The 21,115-nt window shown below is 41.1% G+C and overlaps 1 protein-coding gene across 4 annotated transcripts in view; it reads right to left on the bottom strand.

Moving 5' to 3' along the window:
- WDR17 (WD repeat domain 17) overlaps positions 1-21,115 on the bottom strand; it is a 1,003,384-nt gene that overhangs the window by 366,320 nt on the left and 615,949 nt on the right. For all 4 annotated transcript variants that reach the window (XR_014978161.1, XM_085641859.1, XM_085641857.1 and 1 more), the window contains 2 exons: positions 11,340-11,404; positions 8,587-8,719 (listed from right to left, as the gene is read on the bottom strand). Coding sequence is in view for 3 of the 4 variants with exons in the window: in XM_085641859.1 (XP_085497985.1) it covers positions 8,587-8,719; positions 11,340-11,404 (198 nt within the window). In the remaining variant the exon portion in view is untranslated. The remainder of the gene's footprint in view (positions 1-8,586; positions 8,720-11,339; positions 11,405-21,115) is intronic.

The raw sequence follows: 21,115 nt of genomic DNA, 5'->3' as shown, positions 1-21,115 counted from the left end.
GATGGGTGGGAGGAGTAGTCCCTGGGTTTGAATAGGGCTGCCCCTGACAAACACAATGCTGGCTCCACCCCCTGCTGGCCAGGCTGAGGACTCTGCCTCTGCTGGCACAAAGAAGGCTCCACCTCCTGCTGAGCGTCTAACGACCCTGCCCCTCACTTTGAAAGGAAACAGGTGCTCCAGAGCAGAGCACACCCAGGAACCGGTTTGAGCAGGGGAATCCCCCCACTGGAACAAAGAGAGACAAAGACTTGGAGGGGTATAAGAAGAGGACCCCAGACATCTAAACTTTAGATCACTTTGGAACTAAGAAGAAACCTCTGCCAAGGAGAAAGCTGAAAAGAACTGAAGAGGAGGGACTGCCTGCTTGCTGTTTTGCTTTGCTGCCAAGGAGAGGGGAAGGACTTTGCTGTGTCCCCTTCTTTTGATTCTGATCTCCAAGGGCCTGAGAAGAGCTGGCTCCCTGTTAAGAAGTCCCAGGAACAAAAGGACTTCACCACCAGCTCCCCTGGAACTCTGCTGAGGGAGTTCTGACCTGCCTTGGAGTGCTTGCCCAGTCTTGGGGCCTCAGGAGGTCGTTTTGCTGTGTTTTGGGAGCTGGGAAGCAGAAGCGTGAAAAGAGTAACTGGTACCCAACGCATCATCCGATTGCGTGTCGCAAGAACGAGAGTGCGTGGAAAATTTCATCGCGGCACCATCGCAACACGCAGGGTCCCCGCATCGCTGAGTGCGTCGAGCATCGTCCCGAAGCGTGAAGATTCCTGACATTGCGAGGGTCGTCGCAGAACCAGTTTGCGAGCCGCACCACTGCCGGTGCGTGGAAGTCTCCAGTCATCGTGTGCGTCGACGCAGAGTCCCGTTCCGTGGCGCATCGAGAGTTGCGGCGCCGGAAGTCAACGCTGCGCCGCGCATCGTGCCACATCGAAGCGTGTCTCATCGAACCTGTGCGTGAAGCTTCCCCCTAAGAAACCTATGCAACGAAGGCCAAAGTCATCGCATCCTCCCCTTACAGATCGGAGCCGGCGCATCCACCTCTGCTGCGTGAAGCAGGGCTGCTGCAAAGCCTCCCCAGGATCTCAGGAGTATTGCATCGCCTTTGCCATCTTCCTTGTTATAGCTTTTGGGAACCTTATCGCAACTACAGGTACTGTTGGGCACGAAAGTGTCGCATTTTGTGCTTTGAGAGTCGCATTGTGCAAGACACTGACTTTTACATCCTGGAGTACTTTCTGCAAACTCTTGAACTATCTTTAAAGTAATCCTTTTGACTTATATGTTGGTTTGTCTGTAGTATTTGGTCTTGTGAAGTTTTTAGTAAAGATACCTTATTTTTCTAAAACTGGTGTGGAGTAAATCTGTGGTGTTTTCACTGTGTTACTGTGAGTGTTGGTACAAATACTTTACACATTGCCTTTGATAGCCTAGACTGCTCAGGCCAAGCTACCTAGAGGGTGAGCAGGGGTTATCTTAACAGTGTATCCCCCTTTCCCTGACTAGAAGCAAGGGTCCCTACTTGGACAGTGGTACCTACCCTGCCAACTAGAGACCCCCAGATCTAACATGTGCTAAAGAATATTGCTGCATAGTTGGACACTGACCCACAATCCAAATATCTTAGATGAGACGACAGCCTGTCCTAAGTCAGCTACAAGAGAGAAAAACCCTTACGAGCTGAAACTAGGCAAACTTTTTTGCCTTGGAAAAGCCAGCTTGACCTACACACTAAATAATCTACAAGTAGTGACCTAGTCTCTGAACATTTGAAGTAGACTGCATACAAATGGAATTACTTTTCTTTACTAATCTTTTTTAACCAACCACCCCCCCCCCCCAGGTCAGAACTTTGGTGGCCTTCTGAACTGAACCCTCCCCCGGTGCCGGCAACTTCAGCTAGAAATCTGGGATTTAAATTCGATGCCAACCTGTCAGGCAAATCCCAGATAGGCCAGGTCTCCTCCGCGTGCTTTTGGAAGCTAAAAGCCCTGAGAAGATTTTTGAAACTAATGCCGATTAACTGTAGAAAGTCAGTAGTCCATGCATTGATCATCTCTCAGCTCGACTATGCAAACAGTCTGTATTTTGGTCTGCCAGAGTATCTTATCAGAAAGTTGCAGGTCATACAAAATGCGGCAGCAAGACTTATTAGGAATGTCCCTTTTCGCCATCACATCACTCCGCATCTCCGGAGCCTACATTGGCTACCGGTAAAAAGGCGGATAGAGTTTAAGGCACTAACCCTGGCCTATAGAGCATCTCGAGGCTCGAGTCCAATATACCTTAAGAAAAGACTCCAGAAATACCACCAAACTAGGGCACTTCGTTCAATTCATCAGGAGTTACTGGTAATTCCACACTTTAAGAAATCTAGGATTGATGGCAGAGCCTTCTCAGTAAGAACTACCATGTTATGGAACTCCATACCTGAACATCTGCGGAAGTCCTCATCAAAACACGTTTTCAGGAAAACCCTGAAAACATGGCTGTTCGACCGGACTTAGCACTTTCCAGCACCCTAACTACACCTCTGCTCATGCTGCTAGCGCCGGGACACCTCCATTGGAGGTAGCTGCGCGCTCTACAAATTACAATAATAATAATAATAACTTGTCAAACTAAGCAACAGAGCACTTGGCAATAAGAACTTAAAAGCAACATCATTCGGTAAAAACTGGCGTACACATCATATCAGATGCAGGACTATGTTTATTATAACACTTACTGTCCCTGGCAACTAAACCTTCCAATTTTCTATGTCCTGTACATTGTTTTAAATACACTAATTCTTTTTCACTTTGATGAAAGAATATATAAGAGATGTTGGCCACAACCAAACTAGATAAGTGGGGAAAAATAAGGTGTATGTTTATTCTGCTTGAAGAGTGTCCATGATGTGCATTCTGATAGTAGCAAGCTATGTTGTGCATCTTGACCGTTAAATAAGAAAAGGTGCAGCAGAGGTAATTAGAATGTGTGGACAGAAGAGATGGAGATGCAAGAGCTATTAACTCCACATACAAGAGAGTGGTTGACCTATAGAGAGAACCATCCTACTATTTAGGAACTAAACAATGACAATCTGAACAGTTCTATTTATTGTTTTATATCTAAAACAAATTCTTAGATCAGCAGGGAAACAAATTACATGTTTTTTTTTAAAGGTGTCTTTGCTGTCTGTGTTATATCATTGTATGATCGCTGCACCTTAGAGGGAGAGCTACTCTACAAGGTTTATACATACAATATCCACTAATGTGAGCATTATTTGTGCTCTCTCAGATGTATGCTTATGATATATGTAAGTCTACATATATCACAATATGTCCTTCACAATACTTATTTTTAGTGATGTACAGGGGCGTAACACAGGCCCCCGCAGCCCCAGCGATGCGAGGGGCCCCCCCTCAGCACATTACTCAGACCCAATAGCTCCAGAATAAATCCCCTTCGTGTACATGGCAGGGGAGGCCCCCTCAACTTTCGTTACGCCACTGGTGATGTAGTTCACAATTTACCTTATTATCATGTTTGAGATTATGAAGTGAGAAGTGGAACCTTCAGTTACACAGATTCTCCACAGTAATTTGTCAGCATTTACTTTTGAGTGAGCATGTGGCTGGGGGCAAACCTAGCCCAGTGTGTCAGAGTTAGGGTTTTAGAACAACAAATGTAAGAAAGTCCTTAGAAAACATTACAAGTGCAGGAGTACATCCCAGCAACTATCTCCTGTCCCAGATGGCATGAGCTGTGAGTGTAGGCATGATTAAAACCCATGTCTGCAGATATAATAACCACCAAAGCTGCAGTAGCACAGAAGTGTGTCCAGAGAGAAGCGCCCAGAATTACTGGCATCCATTACAGAAAAGACTGGGAAATGTCACCAATACTTGTGCAAGGGATTGAAAGACCGAACAGAAGGATCAGATCTGAGATTGCAAAAACCTTTTGTGAAGCTGGACTCTATGGGTAGGATTGTTATGATATTAATGATTTATAGAGCACACTGCCACTAAAGATTGCTGGTGCTAATAGCAGCAACCCCTGTGTGACAGAAAAAAAGGAAAGTTATTCGTGGAAGAGCAAAGCTTTTATCAGCTTTCTAAAAATGGCATGGGAGAGTTGAGAATTAAAATAGTGAAGAAGTGTTTTCCAGGTGTAGACCAAATAAATAAACTTGGGTATCCGGGTACACAAAGAAAGGTTCAGACATGACATCTCCTAAGTCAGGGTGATGAGAAAGATGGGATCAGACCTTCTCAACACATCCTCCTCACTAGGGATTTTCCCCAAAACAATGGATAACCTCATTCACTTCCAGTGGCATGCTTCTTAGTCTGGTACCTCCTCGCTACATGTATTAGGTACTTATCAGGCTCCCTTCATACCTATTAGCCGAGTTGAGCATTTCATGAAGAATGTAGTTTTTACAATATCACAGTTATTTATTTACTCTGTTGGTGTGTAACAGGAAGAAAAACCTCTAATTAGAATTAGTTTAATTGTAGTAGGAGCCTTTTAAGGTAGAAATACAATTAATATGATCTATAGGTAATTGCTTTATTATTGGCCCCTTCCTCGGATGGATAAAAGCAATGTCCTAAAAAGTGTAGTCCACATGTTCCTGCCCTGCTTGAATCCACAGAAATGGTTAGAGTCATTTGTCTCTTTCCCTTCCACTGTCTATGTCCATCCTACATTGAGCAGTCTTATGAAATAACCAATCAAGGCACTGCAGGTGGAAAATAAGTGCACCTCAAAATATCAGTACAGTAATATGTTAAAAACAAAAGCACAAATTATTTCATAGTTCTCACGGAGGGACAATTACCCATCTTACCTCATGTATTCTCAATGTCCTCAAATGTGGACCATTCACTTATACTGATTCTCCCACATTTACTATTTTGGCATCTCATCTAATGGCCAAATAACCTATGCCAAAGGTACTGCTCAGATGTTAACAACCAGAGAGTAGTGTTTTGCCATCTAACAAGACAGTAACTAATACAGTGCTGTAATGGAGAGTATTGTCAAGTCAGCTACTATCTAGCCCACACAGTTCCCAGAAATAAAGGGTCCCTCCATAGTGTCTTATGTTCACTGTAATCCCTGCTTCATCAATCAGTCCCTTGTAATTGATCGCGGATCAGAGAGTCACTCTTTTAAGTCTATGATCTGTTCTCAGTTTTACAGTATCTATGCACAACTCCACGCATAAAGCCATGAAGTTATGCCAGACAACATTATGTCTCCTCTAATTAGAGTAGATGCATTATCTAAATGTTCTCTTGTGGTGTCCATCGGAAAACATTTAGGTTTATGGACCTAAATACCTTTAATAAAAGGGAAGATATTTTAAATTGTTAGTGTATACTATCACCTGTCAGTGTAACATTTAATCTATACTGGACTAATAATGATCATGGCAAGGGCATTCAAAATGGTTGGTGTGACATTTTAGGTATACTGAGCCCTGGGTCATTAATGAATAGTATGTCACTCATCTCAAAGTTAAGAAATATTACTTTTAGCCCCAATCAATGTCATAATTCAGGCAGATAATATGTATTGACAATCTGAAAACCCATCTCTGTTCTTTGCAAAGAAGGATCTGACTACCCTGCTCATTTGAATGACTTTTTTTAAGACTGTCTATGTATGATCAGAGTGGGTCAGACCTGTAGTTTTATAATGGGTCACCAATTTGCTTCGATATGTGGCTATGATGTTCATTGATTGTAATGCAAATCTTTCCTGTTGTTATCCCAACGAGATGAACATGTGAATGTACAGCAAAATCACTGTTATATTTAGTTTGTGTCAATTGTTTCCAGAGTGTGGCAAGGCCAGAATCTAATTCTCTAGGGGTTTTGGTGAATTTGCAAACCCCACAATTACCACATGGGTGATGTCCAACCACCCCTGGGAGTGATCACAGAATAGTTCAAAGCTTGGTAGTTTTGTCTCTGGAAATAGTTTTACATGAAGGAGGAATCTGTAAAGAAACTGACTTGTGGACCTTAGAAAGCAGTACGGGATATACCAGCTAAATCTGGAGGCCAGTCAGGACTAACTTCAGAGATTTGAAAACAATATGTTTCCTAAACCATTTGCCAATGAAGATGGTGTAAAGTAAAAGAGACATGGTCCTAGGCTTTTTCACCCTGTGACTGTGACCAATCTGGCAGCTCTTTCAGTTATATTGCAGACAGGAATGACATTTTTCAAAAGATCCCAAGTAGACAATGTTTCCATATTCTAGTTTGGACTGAATTAAAGCATTGACCATGTACATATGCAATATGAAATTAAGTGGATAACATACACAAAAAATTCAAATGATAGAAATAGGAGCTGGTTACTACAGCAGCTTAAGATTCTAAGGGAATCTTACCACTCAGAATGAAGTACAAGAGTACAACAGTTTGACATGGCAGGTCAAGGCCGGGGGGGGTATGGGTAGGACAGCAATTAATACAGGCCTGCTAATGGCATTCCAATTAGAAGAGGGGACACTCAGGAACATTTTGGCCTTGGATGGATTACATCTTAGAAAACTCACAGACATCCACCATCGAACTGCAGCTACACTGGAAGTGAGACGGGAGGAAGATTAATTCTTCTGTATCAGGTTAAACTGTAGCTGGATCATCAGCATACAGATAAAACCTGACACAGAGTGAAAGCAACAACGAGGCAAGAGTTGGTGCAAACCATGGTTGGCACTGCTTGGAAGATTACTGGAACACATTCGTGCAGCCTTGCTGCATCAGTCTTCACACACAGGAGAGAGCAAGGAGAACTAAAAGGGGTAATGATTAGGTTGCATTTACAGTGCAGAAAACTGAGGTTTTGAGCAGGCCTGTGGGTTTAAGTATGTTTGTGAGGAACATATTGGCAGTTTAGGGGGTTTGGATGAAAAAAGTTCTGGGTCAGAAAATAATCAATGCTAATCTAGTTATATGGAATGTAGCCAGAGAGCCTTTTCCTCTGCAAGGGGAAAATCATGGAAATCTTCTAACTCATAGAAACAAAGAGTTCAAAAACGTATGTTTAAAAGGACATTGAGATCAGTTATAATATAGACACCAGTGTTGGCCAAGCAGAATGGTACACAGTACAAGCGAAATATTTTGGGAGCTGCTGAAGAAGTTACACAGTCAGCGTGAGACACTTAAACACAAGATGGTTATGGATAGAACTGTTCAACATATATATTTAAGATCTGGGAAACTAGGAACCTTAATCCTATTTGTGGTTTGTTCTCAAAGGACACCAGTGGTGGAAATATTAAGGAAGATGTGAGCAAATCTAAGAAGAGGCTAAAGAAATGAACACCAAAATAGCTGTCGATAGGTGAGCTATGTGGAGTGCAGTAACAGGCAGTGACGGGTAAGGCACCCATCTACCTTTGCTTCACCCCCCACACGCTGGAAATGAGGAGTATTTTGCTCAACTGCAGAGATTAGAAAGGGGACCAGGAATCATTTGGAAATCATACAGATAGCAGTAGGCTTTTAAGTCACTGGGAAATCCATGGGTTAACCTTTAGACAAGAATTTTGGTCTGATTTACGGCATGTGCCCAGAATATAGAAAAATCGATGATGATGTCTCTAGAACAGAAAACCAGTCCATATTTATAAAATATTTTTTGAGTTTTGAAGTTAAAAAGCAAGCATGGTAATTAACTTCACACAAACCTTAGGGTGTTGTGATAAGACTACATAATAAATAAATGTCTTGCATGATTGGACATAGCCTTCTATGCATCTCCAAAGCAGCACCCCTGCCTTTGATGGCTACCATATTTATAGTATTCTTAAATCTGATGCCAATAAGAAAGCAACATTTCTGAAAACAGAACCAAAACAAAATAGGTATAATTACCTGGGACCGGCATTAACACAGTACTTTGTCACATCTATGTATTTGTTATAACAATTTACTGTTGTACTCATCATTGACTTTATTATTTCTATGCTCTGAAGCCCGAGTTTTCACAGATTAGGTCACTCCCCGGATTCTGCATGACTATTCTTTGTTGCCTCTTATCTTTCCCTTTAGATCACTATGCCATTGTCAGGCAGCAGTTTCTTGTTTTGCCATAAAACTATGAGAGTCCATACCTCTTGCAGGCAAGAGGTAAGTCCAAACAAGTTCTGTAAGTGTTCTTTATGATGGATATATTGACTCCCACATATTTTAGTATGAACCCTTTTCCCAGAAACCATAATGTATTGACAATATTTTCCAACCTATTATGAGACACCTGTGCCAGCTACATAACTAGTCATTAGCACAAGATAACGGGTCCATGTAAGATGCCACAGGTGCTGATAAACATTCTGCCCATTTTGTCTGCACCACAACAGAGCCTTTTTATTTATAAGTTATGTTTAACTGCACATCCCATATGGTAAACATGTTTTCTAAAAATTAGTAATAAGTATTGATGATAAATAATACTCATTATTATACATGCAGGTAAGAAAAAGAGATAAAAATACAAATTCCTAGGTTGTTTAATCAATTATCCATACTAAGCAAAATCAGATACATCAGGAACTGACCTCTAAAACTCTGATAGTACCTGTGCAACAAGAAGAGCCTCCTTAAGTTGACCTCGGGAAGTAAAAAATGCCACAAGCTTCTTTACATCACCAGTAGCTATACAGTATGGGATAACATCATCATTTTCTTCCTGAATTAATTGATCAGCTCTTCTAATTAAAAACAATAAAAATATATTTATTATTAACACACATTACCAAAGGTGTAACATTATAAAAAGATGCAAACATAAACATAACATGTGTGTGTGTATTTGTAAAGCGCACGTTCACCCAAGGGTATCTTGGCGCTGAATAACACATGTTTATTGTTACCCAACGGTACCCATTTTATCGACATCAGAAGGATAAAAGGCTGAGTGGAACCACCGGGATTTGAGCCTGTCACCATGAGGTCGATCACAGGTCCCTATAGTGGACGCCCTAGTCCACTAAGCCACCAGACCCGATTTAATGATTTTCAGTTTTGACATGTTTACTAATTTTGACTAGTTTACTAATGCACAAAGAGATGAGGTCTCTGATTCTCACAAAAGAAAGAAGTTTACTCCCATAGCTTTATTCAGACATTCGGAGAACATTTTCTTATTTTTAGAATTGACAGGTTAATCTAGGATCACAGTCATAGGAAGCTGAGACAGTTACAGTTTCCCAGGGGTAATTCCGAACTTCTTTTGTGAATTTCAAGTTTTTCCCATATAAAGACCTTGTTGTATGTGCAAATGAAACAGACATACTTTTAAGCTTGTGCAAATAGTTCACTATATTCATTTTTACATAAACCCTTTTTTCTTTTTGGGCGTGTTCACTCCCAATTCCAATCCTGGATACAGATGTACTCCTGCCTTTGAAAATAGTAAATCTCCAAATGTATCTAGGGTGGGAATGTACCATACAAACGTATGTTATTATGCACATATTAGTGGGTGTTCAACTACTTCACAGGACCTACACTTGAATTGAACGTCCACACTTTGCCATAGTGAGAAGATTTGCTCACATGTAATATTACATAATGATGGTGTAATATTATTATACGTAAATCACTTTTGAAGTGCAAATTCATGTTTTGTGAGTACAAATAGTTAATTTAAGCATATACAACATGCCATTTGCTTACCGAGTCCATTTTAGGAATGCAATTAGCTTTGTGAATCAGGTCCACAGTCATTATTCCTTAACATTTCTTTTTTATATGTGTATATTTAAAAACTCCAGGGCTAGGATGTGCATATTTATCATATCCATACAAGTGAAGGTATGAAACGTAATACATAGTATACATTACAGACATACAACACATTATATATTATATATGCAGTCAATGCCATACCCTTTTCACAATACTGGCCATTTCTGGTCGATTCTTTAACGCTGGAGCAGGTCTTTAATGGCCAATATAATCCGTTATGTCAGGCTACATGGCTATATTCGAACATTGAAATCTTGAGAGCTGAGGGCCTATATCAGTTTATATAGGCAGCTGCTGCTCCATTGTCTTCAGTGGAGCTTCCAACATTCCAGTGTTCTAATATAGCCCAATAGCCCGACGAAGCAGGCTATACCGCTCATTAAAGGCCTCCTCCAGCTTTAAAGACCCGAGTTGAAGGCAAGGGCCTTTAACAAGGGTGCAGGACTTTAATGCCGATATACAACAGCTGTAAAGGACAACATTGAAATGTTGGAGCTCTGGTCTTCTACCAGCCATTAGAAGCCAGTAGCACTCCATCATTTTCAATGGAGCTTTTTTATGCTGTAATAAGTCTTAAACCAACGCCCTGTTAAACAAGTGGGATTTATCCACACTTTTACATGATTTGTAAGTGGTCTTCTTCCAATGCTACAGCCGGGACACTTCAACCAATATATAATTTATGTACTGTAATGAGAACTACACAAGAAAGTTTTAGAAAGGAAAATGAAACCCACCAGATCGTACTGACAGAACTCATAAATCCAGCAATCGGCCCATTCTTCCCCCACTGTGGGCAATAAATGCCTGAATGCACCCGTGTTTATTGCTGTAGGGTCAGACTTTCCAACCTTCGGACACACAGAAAGAAATATCAAGTATCTATGTGGAACATCAGGGGATTAATGGAAAAATGAACGGCTGAGATGGCCCTGATAAAAATCAAACTCATGGCTTGCAGTGAGTGCTTAACTCGCTGTGCCAGTATAGAATAGGAATTCTGAGACTGGTGCAGGTGACAATACTTTTAGCATACAGGTTGCTAGTACTACTGACTATTTGACCAAGAAAAATGAAGAGTGACTATATATATGTGACTATAATGGATTTGTGCATCACAGATTAAAGAATTCAATAAACTGACATGTTGTGTTCATCTGACATGAAATTATAATCTTTAACGGGCCAACGTGGAGAGCACCCCACAAAACCCAGTGGGTCTTGCCCATTTCTGACTACCCACACATTTTGTCCAAACGTAATACTGATCACCAAGTAGAGTCGGGTGCTAACTTACAGAAGGACCGGAACCATGGAGAAGACATCTTTCTATGGGCAGACCTTAATGATTTTTTGTAACTATCTAAATTGAAGTGAAAGGAAAAGATCTGGGGAATGTGCAACCAAAGAAGGAGCAACAGGAAACCATATCCAACTCTTTTCTGAATCCAAATGTCTTCCCGCAGTTTGAAAAATATAATATTTGCAGCCTTGAGAAAGTCCATTATAACACTTATTATATGATGTATTGATAATGTTCATGTTGAAAATTCTGTTCAGTATAATGATCCAGGTCCTTACCTCTGTGTTAACTTCTTCCAGTATTTCATAGAGACACCTGGTGCCACCGATAAAGCTTTGTCCCACTAAAACAGAGACAAAGATTAAGTCCACATCTGATTTTACCGAATAAATGCCTTCATCATTAGAAACATTTATTAAGTCCACATTTGATTTTACCGAATAAATGCCTTCATCATTAGAAACATTTGCTTCTGATGCAACAATTATCTCCAGATATTAAAAGAGTAGTCTCTCTAGAAGTATATTAGGATTTATTTTAGAAATACTTCATTCCCACAATATGGCAGAGATTTCTAGAAGCCCACTATGTATCTATATTGCTGGTAATAATTGCATAGTTCTGTAGAAAGCTGCCATGTTTAGCAAAATGATGTGTAGTTTGATACCCACTTGTCTGTCATGTCTGATGTTGGGTCTCAAAACATAATTCTATCTGCTACCCCCCACACGTTCCACACCTCTTAATTTTGTTTTTGTTCATTTTATATTTTCATGAGTTTCAACTGTATTGTTTCCATCTTCGTTTTCAATATAAACATCATGTAAGAAAACAATGTTTTCTTGTATGATTCCGAGATCCCAAACCATTATTGTAATTGATGATTCCTGGCATTGGCCAATTTTATTTCTCTTTCAACAAGTATATTTCTACCAACAGTTCCATAATTTTATGTTGTCAGACTACAATTTCCAGGCAAGTCCCACATGTATCAATAGTTATCTCAAAAAGAAAAGTGGACAACTTCCAAGGTTAGATGTGCCATCTCCAAATACTACTACCCATGTCACCAGTCAGAGGCACGGAAAATCATGTGTTCAGCAAAGTAACGTAGTTGCTGGAACGTTTATGACAGTACTGAGTATATTCAGGTTGGGAAGGAGTTGTAATAAAGCATGCTAACATGGTCTTATTTATTTGATATGTGTATGCATTCAGGTTGCACTTATGCAGCCTGAATACCGCCACAGAGGGCGAAAGGTAATGAGGTAGAATCAGGGATAAAGTAGAATGCACTTCCGATTTCCTGATTTATTTATTTTTTGTCGAGTTTTATATAGCGCAAACTTGACCTGAATCCAATCAGGTATCAGAGCGCTTTACATAGCACCAGTTACGTTACATGAGGACACACATTCATTTTTTGTTAGGCACGGAGAGATTAAGTGATTCACAGGATGTTTTAGCGTCATTACCGAGACTCGAACCCAGTGCCCCCAGGTGCGAGGTCGAGCGCCCTAACCGTTAGGACAACTCATCTCCCCATACTTGAACCTTGAAAAAGCAGACGCCTATTTCTAAAATGATTGTGCTTAGGCTAGTGGACGACCTGAAGGTGTGTGACATTGATCCTCAGTATTTAATTGGTTTAGGGGCAGGCTGCATTATGGTGAGATATTGTGGCCAATGGCAGTGTAGAGCTTTATGGCTTAGATGATCCAGAAGTAAATTAATTGATTAGATGGCGGTCTGCATTTAGATTTTTCTTGTTCAAATATACTTATTGAATTTGAAAAATAGCCTAATAGACAGATACACTTGCCTACAACCAAATAACTGGCCAAGGTGCAATCAAGTAATTTCAAACTCCGCCCCTCAAACTCTTCTAATTTCTCCCCCTACAACACCAGTGCAGATTGAGTTAAGTAACATTATATTTAGCCTATTCTGATTCTGTTATAGACAGATTCCACATGGACTATACTCAGTACTCATAGATTTTTAGACATGTTAGTTCTCTCATTTCAGAGGATAGAACATGTAAAAGTGGTACCCAATATGTCTCATAAAGCTTAATTCTTATGAGGGAAATGGAGGTCCTCACCTTCCCTAAAATATGTCACAAGCGGAGTAACCAGTCTCTCGTCTGGTGTCTTGTCCTTTCCCTATAAAGCAGTTATGGTTTGTTTAGCTTCACAAAGCATTGGTGCCATCCATTTCCATTTTTTAGAATGTAGTGGATAGGTTAGTGGATTAGTTACACCCAAAATAACATATGCTGGGAATCTGGAGAGTTGAACTGCAAAGATAACATCTACAGCATCTAGCATGTTTGTCCGGTAGACCTGCACTTTCGGACATTCCCAAAGATGATGAACTAAGGTGCCATCTGCGTTGCATCCTCTTCCATTACTTCTGGGGATTATGTTTGCCACATTCCCACTTTTATGGGGACTGAGGTACCAATATGAAGTTATTTTTTACAGCACTACCTGCTTGATAGCTGTCTCTGTTGTGCTACAGGTTTGGATTCAAACCTCAATCCATTCCTTCCCAGACAGTTTTCTGCCTAGTTCCTTTTCCCACCTCCTCTGTTTGTTTGTTTTCAGAGGAAATCCACAAAGTGATACCAATTTGTGGATGTCAGAACACATTGTTTAGTTAATTTGTTTTGAAAGCAGCTACTGTTCAAATTTAATGAGTAGTCTGCTAGCAAGAGACCTCATGGTGTCGTGGAATACCTAAAGTCAGCTATTGTTATAGGATCTCTTGTACAACTAGCTGTTTGCAATTAAATTTTCTTTCTTTCACTTGCATGATATATTCAACATTGCGTAAATCCTCTCATATTTTACAAAAACATATTGAAACATGGAGCTAGCTTCATCTTCTCGTTCCCAGCTAAGACAAATGTCTATACCTCAATTGACTGTACTAGACAATACAGTATCAGTTATTGGCCCTAGGGTGCCCAAACCCTGGGTAAGGAACTATCAATGTCATTAGCAGTACATGGCATTTGCTAGAAATGTATCTCTTTGAAAACACATAGTTTCTCTTTCCTCCATTTGTCATTAATTATGATCTGCTTCCAAAACTTTTCTATTTCAAATTAAACACCTGCAAATTTTTATAACGTAGTGGAACGCTGACCAATTTTTATTTTTGGGGAACATCAGTAATTTGCCTACAATTACATTTCTAATCACTAGAACTATGCCTGAGTTAGTCCTCCGATTGCAGAGACTGAGATGGCTGCCACGAGAAGATGAATAGACTTTTCCACTCTCTTTCAAAGGCTTGTTGGTTCAAAGGCTTGTTTGTTCACATCTTCCAGTTTTTGCTTGTTACCTTTCCAGATGAACACAATCTCCACCCTTTAGAATTAGAATACATTGTGTACATGTCTACCAAACCCAAACAATTCTGTTACCAAGATGGCCATCACCGACAGATGCATGGTAGCTTTCACCCTTTTCCTTCTTGTTTGACTTCTGGTAATGGTGTGGTAAATAATTTAATTACCGGAACTTAATTTGATGCGGAAAATCTATAACAATAGCTCAGTAAAATAAGAGGCAGAATCCGTGGTATTAGAGGTTCGGAACGGGCTTTATTCCATAATCAATTTAAATCGATGAGCTCCATATTCCATCACCACAAAGGTTCAGGAAGTGAAGACCATACTTTATTGATAAGTAATCATTTTTATACAATAGGCATTACAGTGAAGCAAATGCAGGGGGCGTAACAAATAGATAGTAAAGATAAAACATACATGCGTAGCAAAAGTGGGTGTAACTGGGTGTAACTAAGGAACGTCATCAGGTATGATGTCATAATAGGGTGGTTCCATGAAAGAATTTCGCAATGTCAGCAGAAATACTTGGCAGAAATGCGCGCGCAGCAGCATGACGTGTGATTGACGTGCAACTAGGGGGTGAAGGGGACTTGACATTTAGCTCTACATGTGGCGACAGAAGTCTAGAGGGTCAAGTCAACCTAATCCCAAATCATATCTAACATCCTATGTTTAAAGAACTATGTTATCCAAAAGAGAGGTCTCTTAGAGTAGAATCTTATTCTATACTGACTATATTGACTGTGAGTGCGTGTACAAGCGTCTAAGTGTCTACACAATATGCGGAGGCAGAAATCGTCCATAGTAACAGGGCTATGAATTACTTGCATAAAGACAGAGAAGCCGGGCCTTTTGCTCGGTAGCTGGCAGGATGTTTACTTAAACTACTAGACAGGAATGCATTGGGTAGGGAGCGGAGCAGATAATTTCGAAAGTGAAATACAGTTTTTGGCAGGCAACAGGCTGATGTCAGGCACCGTTAGCTGCGCAGAGAATGAGGACAAAGTTCATGGATACAGATGCGAGCTCAGACTGGAGCTTTCAGAGGCAGAAGGCAAGAAAAGCTTGATGGCAGAATCAGGGCCTACTCGCCTGGACTGTGAAATGGCATAAGTGAACCATATAAAGCTGGTGGCCTTTCATACTTAGGAATGGAATATCCGGCCCATTCATGGCGGATCTGAAAGAGGACATGTTGACGGTGGACGCACATGTATTTGCGTCTTCATAACTGGAACTGGAGGGAACATACATGTACTTGTGATTTATACATGAAACCGTTGGGGTCCAAGATAGGGGACATAACTGATCATAAAAATCCATATTTCCACATTCCCTCCTTGTCCCCTACTTGCCCGTCAAGAGATATCAATCTTCATCAATCCGTTGATCTGTTCATATAGCATCATTTGTTCTTCTTTTTTCTTCTGGGATGAACGAAATCTTGGTGGTGGAATACACGATGTGGCACACAGACCACAGATCGCTGGTCCACATTGTAGGCATAGACAGCAACTGAATAATATGAGGAAGCCAATACCTAGGAAGGATAGGACCTTCCATCCAAAGGTAGATAATATACTCCAAAACCAACCGGACCAAGTCCAGGTGCCTGGATTCTGGTGTATCTGGCTTACAATCTTATGAAGACGAGTTATAGCTTTATATACAGATGGCGAATTTTCTGGTATGAAAATGCAACAACTTGATCCGATGACCCTACAAGCTCCGCCCCTATCGGCCAGGATGACGTCAAGGACAAGACGATTTTGAAGCACAACAATCCGCATAGCAGACTGCTCTTCTGTTAAATTGCCTAAGGCGGAAATAGTTTCGTTCACTACTGCTTCAAGGGTTCTGGTTAATCTACGTATCAGCTTACTATTGGTAACTGTACCTATATAGGGAAAGAGACCTTTATTGAAATCTGTGTATTTTTCCCATGCGGTCTCAGTGTAATCGACTATTGGGAGATCTCTCCTTTCTCTATTGTGTACTAAATGAGTATTTCTATGATAATCAGGAGGAGCTAGGAAAACAGGTGGCAAAAGGAATCCGATGTAGCAGGTACCATCCCAATCTAGTGGCAAACGTATATATGCCGTCTGACCACATATGAAGTAGGAATGGCGGGAAGCTCTAAATGTAGACTTGCCTTGATCACTAAATTCTATTACAGCGGTGCATCTACTATGGCCCATATGTATGGAACCATTCTTTCTTACACATAATTCACCTTTTACTGGAAATACTGACATGGCGGGCAAAATTGGAGTAGCTTCGGATTCGACATTTAGGATCATAAGATTAAGCGTAAAATTACCTAATCCATATACTTCATTTTCTAGATCAGTTCCTGTTCCTTTGGGAAGTCCCTCCTTGTTAGGGTGACAGACTTTGAGTAAAACTAAGTTCAAATTTCCCCATACCCAGTTGTCTTGATAAACTGCAGAATTCGAATCTAGGGAATTAATTAAACTAAACCATGCTCCACAGGATCCATTGTGTGTGAATGGGTATGGAAAAAGAGGTAGAATTCCTTTATAGTTCTGATAGGGAGGGAGTCGACCACATATCCAACAATTTGTAGCATTGCTAACCTGATGGGAATGATGTAACATACTAATAAACGTGTTATTGCGCAGCGCAAATCTATAAGACAACTCATGCGGAGGTAATTCACTAAAAGAATGTTCAGCAGTAACATTATAAACATGTCTAGAAATAGGATAATATATGTGCAACAATATACTTGCAGTAATTATTAAAAGACTTAAGAAAAACAAAATTAATAACGTCACTGTGCAATGACTACGCAGTGATTTACAGTACGCATGTCGTTTCAGCTTTATCCTTTTGTTTCTTTCTCTACACAGGTCTAAGGAGTACATGTCAGAGACAAATTTGACCGATTCACCTTGGAGAGGACTTAAACAATCAAATTGCCTGACTTGTTAGACCTAAGTTTTAGTTTGTATTGTTCATGGCTATTCAGTTCAACCAAAGGAAGTTTTGAGTCAATCGGTGAAGACACGCAAGGTGTGTCGTTTACGTCTGACGGTAGTCCATGAAATTTCTTGATATGACTTGAATGTATCCAGCCTTTGCGACCTTCGATCTTCACGGCTGTCCTCGTCGTTAACAATACGAGTTGAGGCGACTTCCACCTAGGATCCAGCTGAGACTTCCGGTCAAAGATCCTCACTAAAACCAAATCCCCTGGAATTACGTCATGGGGTTTCACCTCGGTGTTGTCGGGAAAGGCTGCAGCTACCTGTGAACGACAAGATTGTAGTGCAGACATCAAGGAAGCCAAGTAATCTGTCAGCATATTACAGTCAATATCAGTTATTTTGCGTGGTATAGGCGTCCCCCACATATTTGGTGGTCTACCGAAGATCACCTCATAAGGGGATAGCCCTGTTCGAGAGTGTGCTACCATTCTCATGTAAAAGAGTGCAACGGGTAAGGCTACTACCCAGTCGACACCTTTCTCTCTACAAATTTTGGACAATCTAATTTTCAGGGTCTGATTATGTCTTTCCACGAGACCTGCTGCCTCGGGGTGTCGGACACAGTGAAATTTCCACTGATAGCCTAACAAAAGTGAAACGTGTTTCATTAATTCGGATGAGAACGGCTGGCCGTTATCTGAGTAGACAACACGTGGTAAACCGTATCGTGGGAAGAATTCTCGAACCAACTGTTTGGCGGTAGTCGGGGCAGTGTAATCTGAAACCGGGTATGCCTCTGTCCAACGGGAAAGAGCACAGACAACTACGAGAACATATTTGAATCCTCGACATCGTTCCATCTGGATATAATCCATCTGGAGGACTTCAAAAGGGTGATCAGGAGGCTGAAATCCACCCTGTTCTACGGGAATGCTTTTTCCTGGGTTAAACTGACAACAGATCATACAGGTACGAACTTTTTGTTTAGCTGCTGCTCGTAAATGTTTGTTGAACCAAATGTGTTGAATGCTGTCTAGCATAGCTTTTTCTCCTAGATGTGCTGGACTATGTACAGTATTAATTATAACTTGGACCATTGAATCAGGAAGGAACCACACAGATTTTTCCTTCGTCATCCATCCTTGATCCGTTTGGATCCCTCCTAACTCAGTCCATTTCTTTATTTCGTCTGGTGTAGCATGTGTCTGTATGTCGATTACGTCAAGAGCGGGATCCTTAACCATCATGCAATATGTTGGTGTCGGGACTATTGTCTTTGTCATGTCGAATGTTCGAGTTTGAGCAGTCTGTTTAGCTGTTCTGTCAGCTAGATCATTGCCTTGAGAAATGATATCAGTAACTTTCGTATGAGCTTTACATTTCATAATTGATATTGCAGTGGGTAAATGTATTGCATCTAATAAGGCATGAATGAGGGGTCCGTGCTGAATGTGGGCACCGTGAGAAGTTAAATAACCTCTCTCTCGCCACAGCACGCCGAAGTCATGTACAACTCCGAATGCATAACGTGAATCAGTGTATATATTGACTCTTTTATTTGTGGCTTGAATACAGGCTTGTGTCAGAGCGATGAGCTCTGCGGCTTGAGCGGACAAGGTATTTATGCAATTAGTTTCAACGATTTCAGTGTCTGTTGTGACTGCGTAAGCGGCCACTAGCTCTCCTGTACCTGTTCTCATACATGAACCATCTACATACAACGTCAGGTCTGGGTCTGACAATGGGACGTCTGTCAAATCTTGTCTGGGTTTCGTCGTGATAGTGATAACTTCAATACAATCATGTGCTAGTGGGTCTGTTCCATTTATAGGTAACAGTGTGGCAGGATTCAATGTACTACAACGTCTGATTTCTATATGTGGCTGAAACAATGTTAATTCGTAACCAGTGAGTCGTGCTATAGTCAAGTGTTGCGTTTGTGTGCGGTTCAAGAGAACCTCTACTGCATGTGGTACTTGTACTGTCAATGGATGTCCTAATACTATGGCATCGCTTTGTCTGATTGCTAAAGCTGTTGCTGCCACTGATTTCAGGCACGCAGGCAAAGCCTGAGCTACGGGATCTAATGTACTAGAAAAATAAGCACATGGTTTGTGTGATCCTGGTTGTTCCTGTGTGAGTACTGACAAGGCAGTACCTTCGCGTTCTGTAACGAAGAGTGTAAACTGTTTATTGTAGCATGGTGTTGCTAAAACAGGTGCTTGGCATAAGGCTTTCTTTAGGCTTTCAAAAGCTTGTGTATGTTCCTGAGTCCAAGGGAGAACAGTCGATGTGGCTGCCTCCTGTGTTGTCAATTGAATGAGTGGTTTTGCTAGAAATGCATACTGAGGGATCCACTGCCTACAATATGAAGTGAGGCCTATGAAAGCCCGCACCTCCTTTTGTGTCTTGGGTCTTGGCATATTAGCAATTAACTGGATGCGATCTGGTGTAAGCTGCCTTCCCTCCTTGGACAGCGAGTGACCAAGGTAAACAACTCGCTGGACACAGAATTGCAGCTTAGAAGGGGACACCTTGTGCCCCTTTTCGGCCAAAAATTGTAATACCGTCAGTGAGGCTTTTTCACATTCATGTTCGCTTCTAGCGGTGATCAGCAGATCATCGACATATTGAAGCAGGGCAGTGTTGACTGGCATGTGGATACTGTCGAGTTCTCGTTTCAATGCTTGGCTATAGATGCTGGGGCTTTCGGTAAATCCCTGAGGTGCGCGTGTGAATTTAAAGCTACGTCCATTTAAACTAAATCCGAACAAGTATTGGCTTTCCGGATCTATTGGGACGCTGAAAAAGGCATTTTTGAGATCAATTACAGTAAAGAATGTTGCTTCGGAATCAATGGCTGTCAGTAATGAAGAAATGTCTGGGACTACGGGGTATTGTGGTACTATGCATTTATTTAATTCGCGCAGATCAATAACCAATCGATATACTGGCGGGGCTGTTGGATCGGTTCGTTTAAGAATCGGAATTATCGGTGAATTACATACATTGGAGTCAGTTTCCACAACCACTCCTTGGGTAATAAGCTCGTCAATGATTTGTAGTAAAGCCACTACAGCATCTGGGGGTAACTTGTATTGTCGCATTCGTGGAAGTACCACTCCTGCCTTTAGTGTGACTCGATATGGTGTAATGTTCATGCAACCAACATCTGTAGGGCCTTGTGCCCATAAATGTGTCGGTAAAGTCTGTAGTCGGTGATCCATGTCTCGGGACACGTAGTGCCCTTTGTAATCACGTAAAAACAATCTTACTCCTTCCGGAGAACAACATATAATAGCTCCTAGAGCTTTCAGAGTTTTTATGCCTAACAAGTTTTCTGGACATGATTTAGTAAGTAATAAATATGTAGTTCGTGTCAAGGGACCGATCGTAAGTGGAAGAGGCTGTGTTACTTCGTTAATGATGGGTTTTCCTGAAAAGCCAAGGGAAATATTCTGTGTGCCTGAGAGGGGTGCCCCTGGAACTTCACTACGTTTTATTGTTGTTCGGCTTGCCCCTGTATCAAGTAAGAATTTTCTATCTTGACCTAATAGTTCACTGTGCACATAAGGTCCTTCTTGATCTACAGGGACCTCAATAAGGGGTAAGCCAACTTCCCTCTCTAGGCTGTTTCATGAGTATCGTTGATAATCAGGATAGTCATACTGTGCGGTCTGATACATCTGTCGGGTCGTTGTTTGTGTGGCAGCAATAGGCTGCGGTGGTGGAGCTGGCA

Source organism: Triturus cristatus, chromosome 2_2 (assembly GCF_964204655.1).
Source record: "Triturus cristatus chromosome 2_2, aTriCri1.1, whole genome shotgun sequence".
Classification (NCBI taxonomy): domain Eukaryota; kingdom Metazoa; phylum Chordata; class Amphibia; order Caudata; family Salamandridae; genus Triturus; species Triturus cristatus.
The sequence above is the reverse complement of the archived record's forward strand: the minus strand, read 5'-3'. Positions and strand labels throughout refer to the sequence as shown.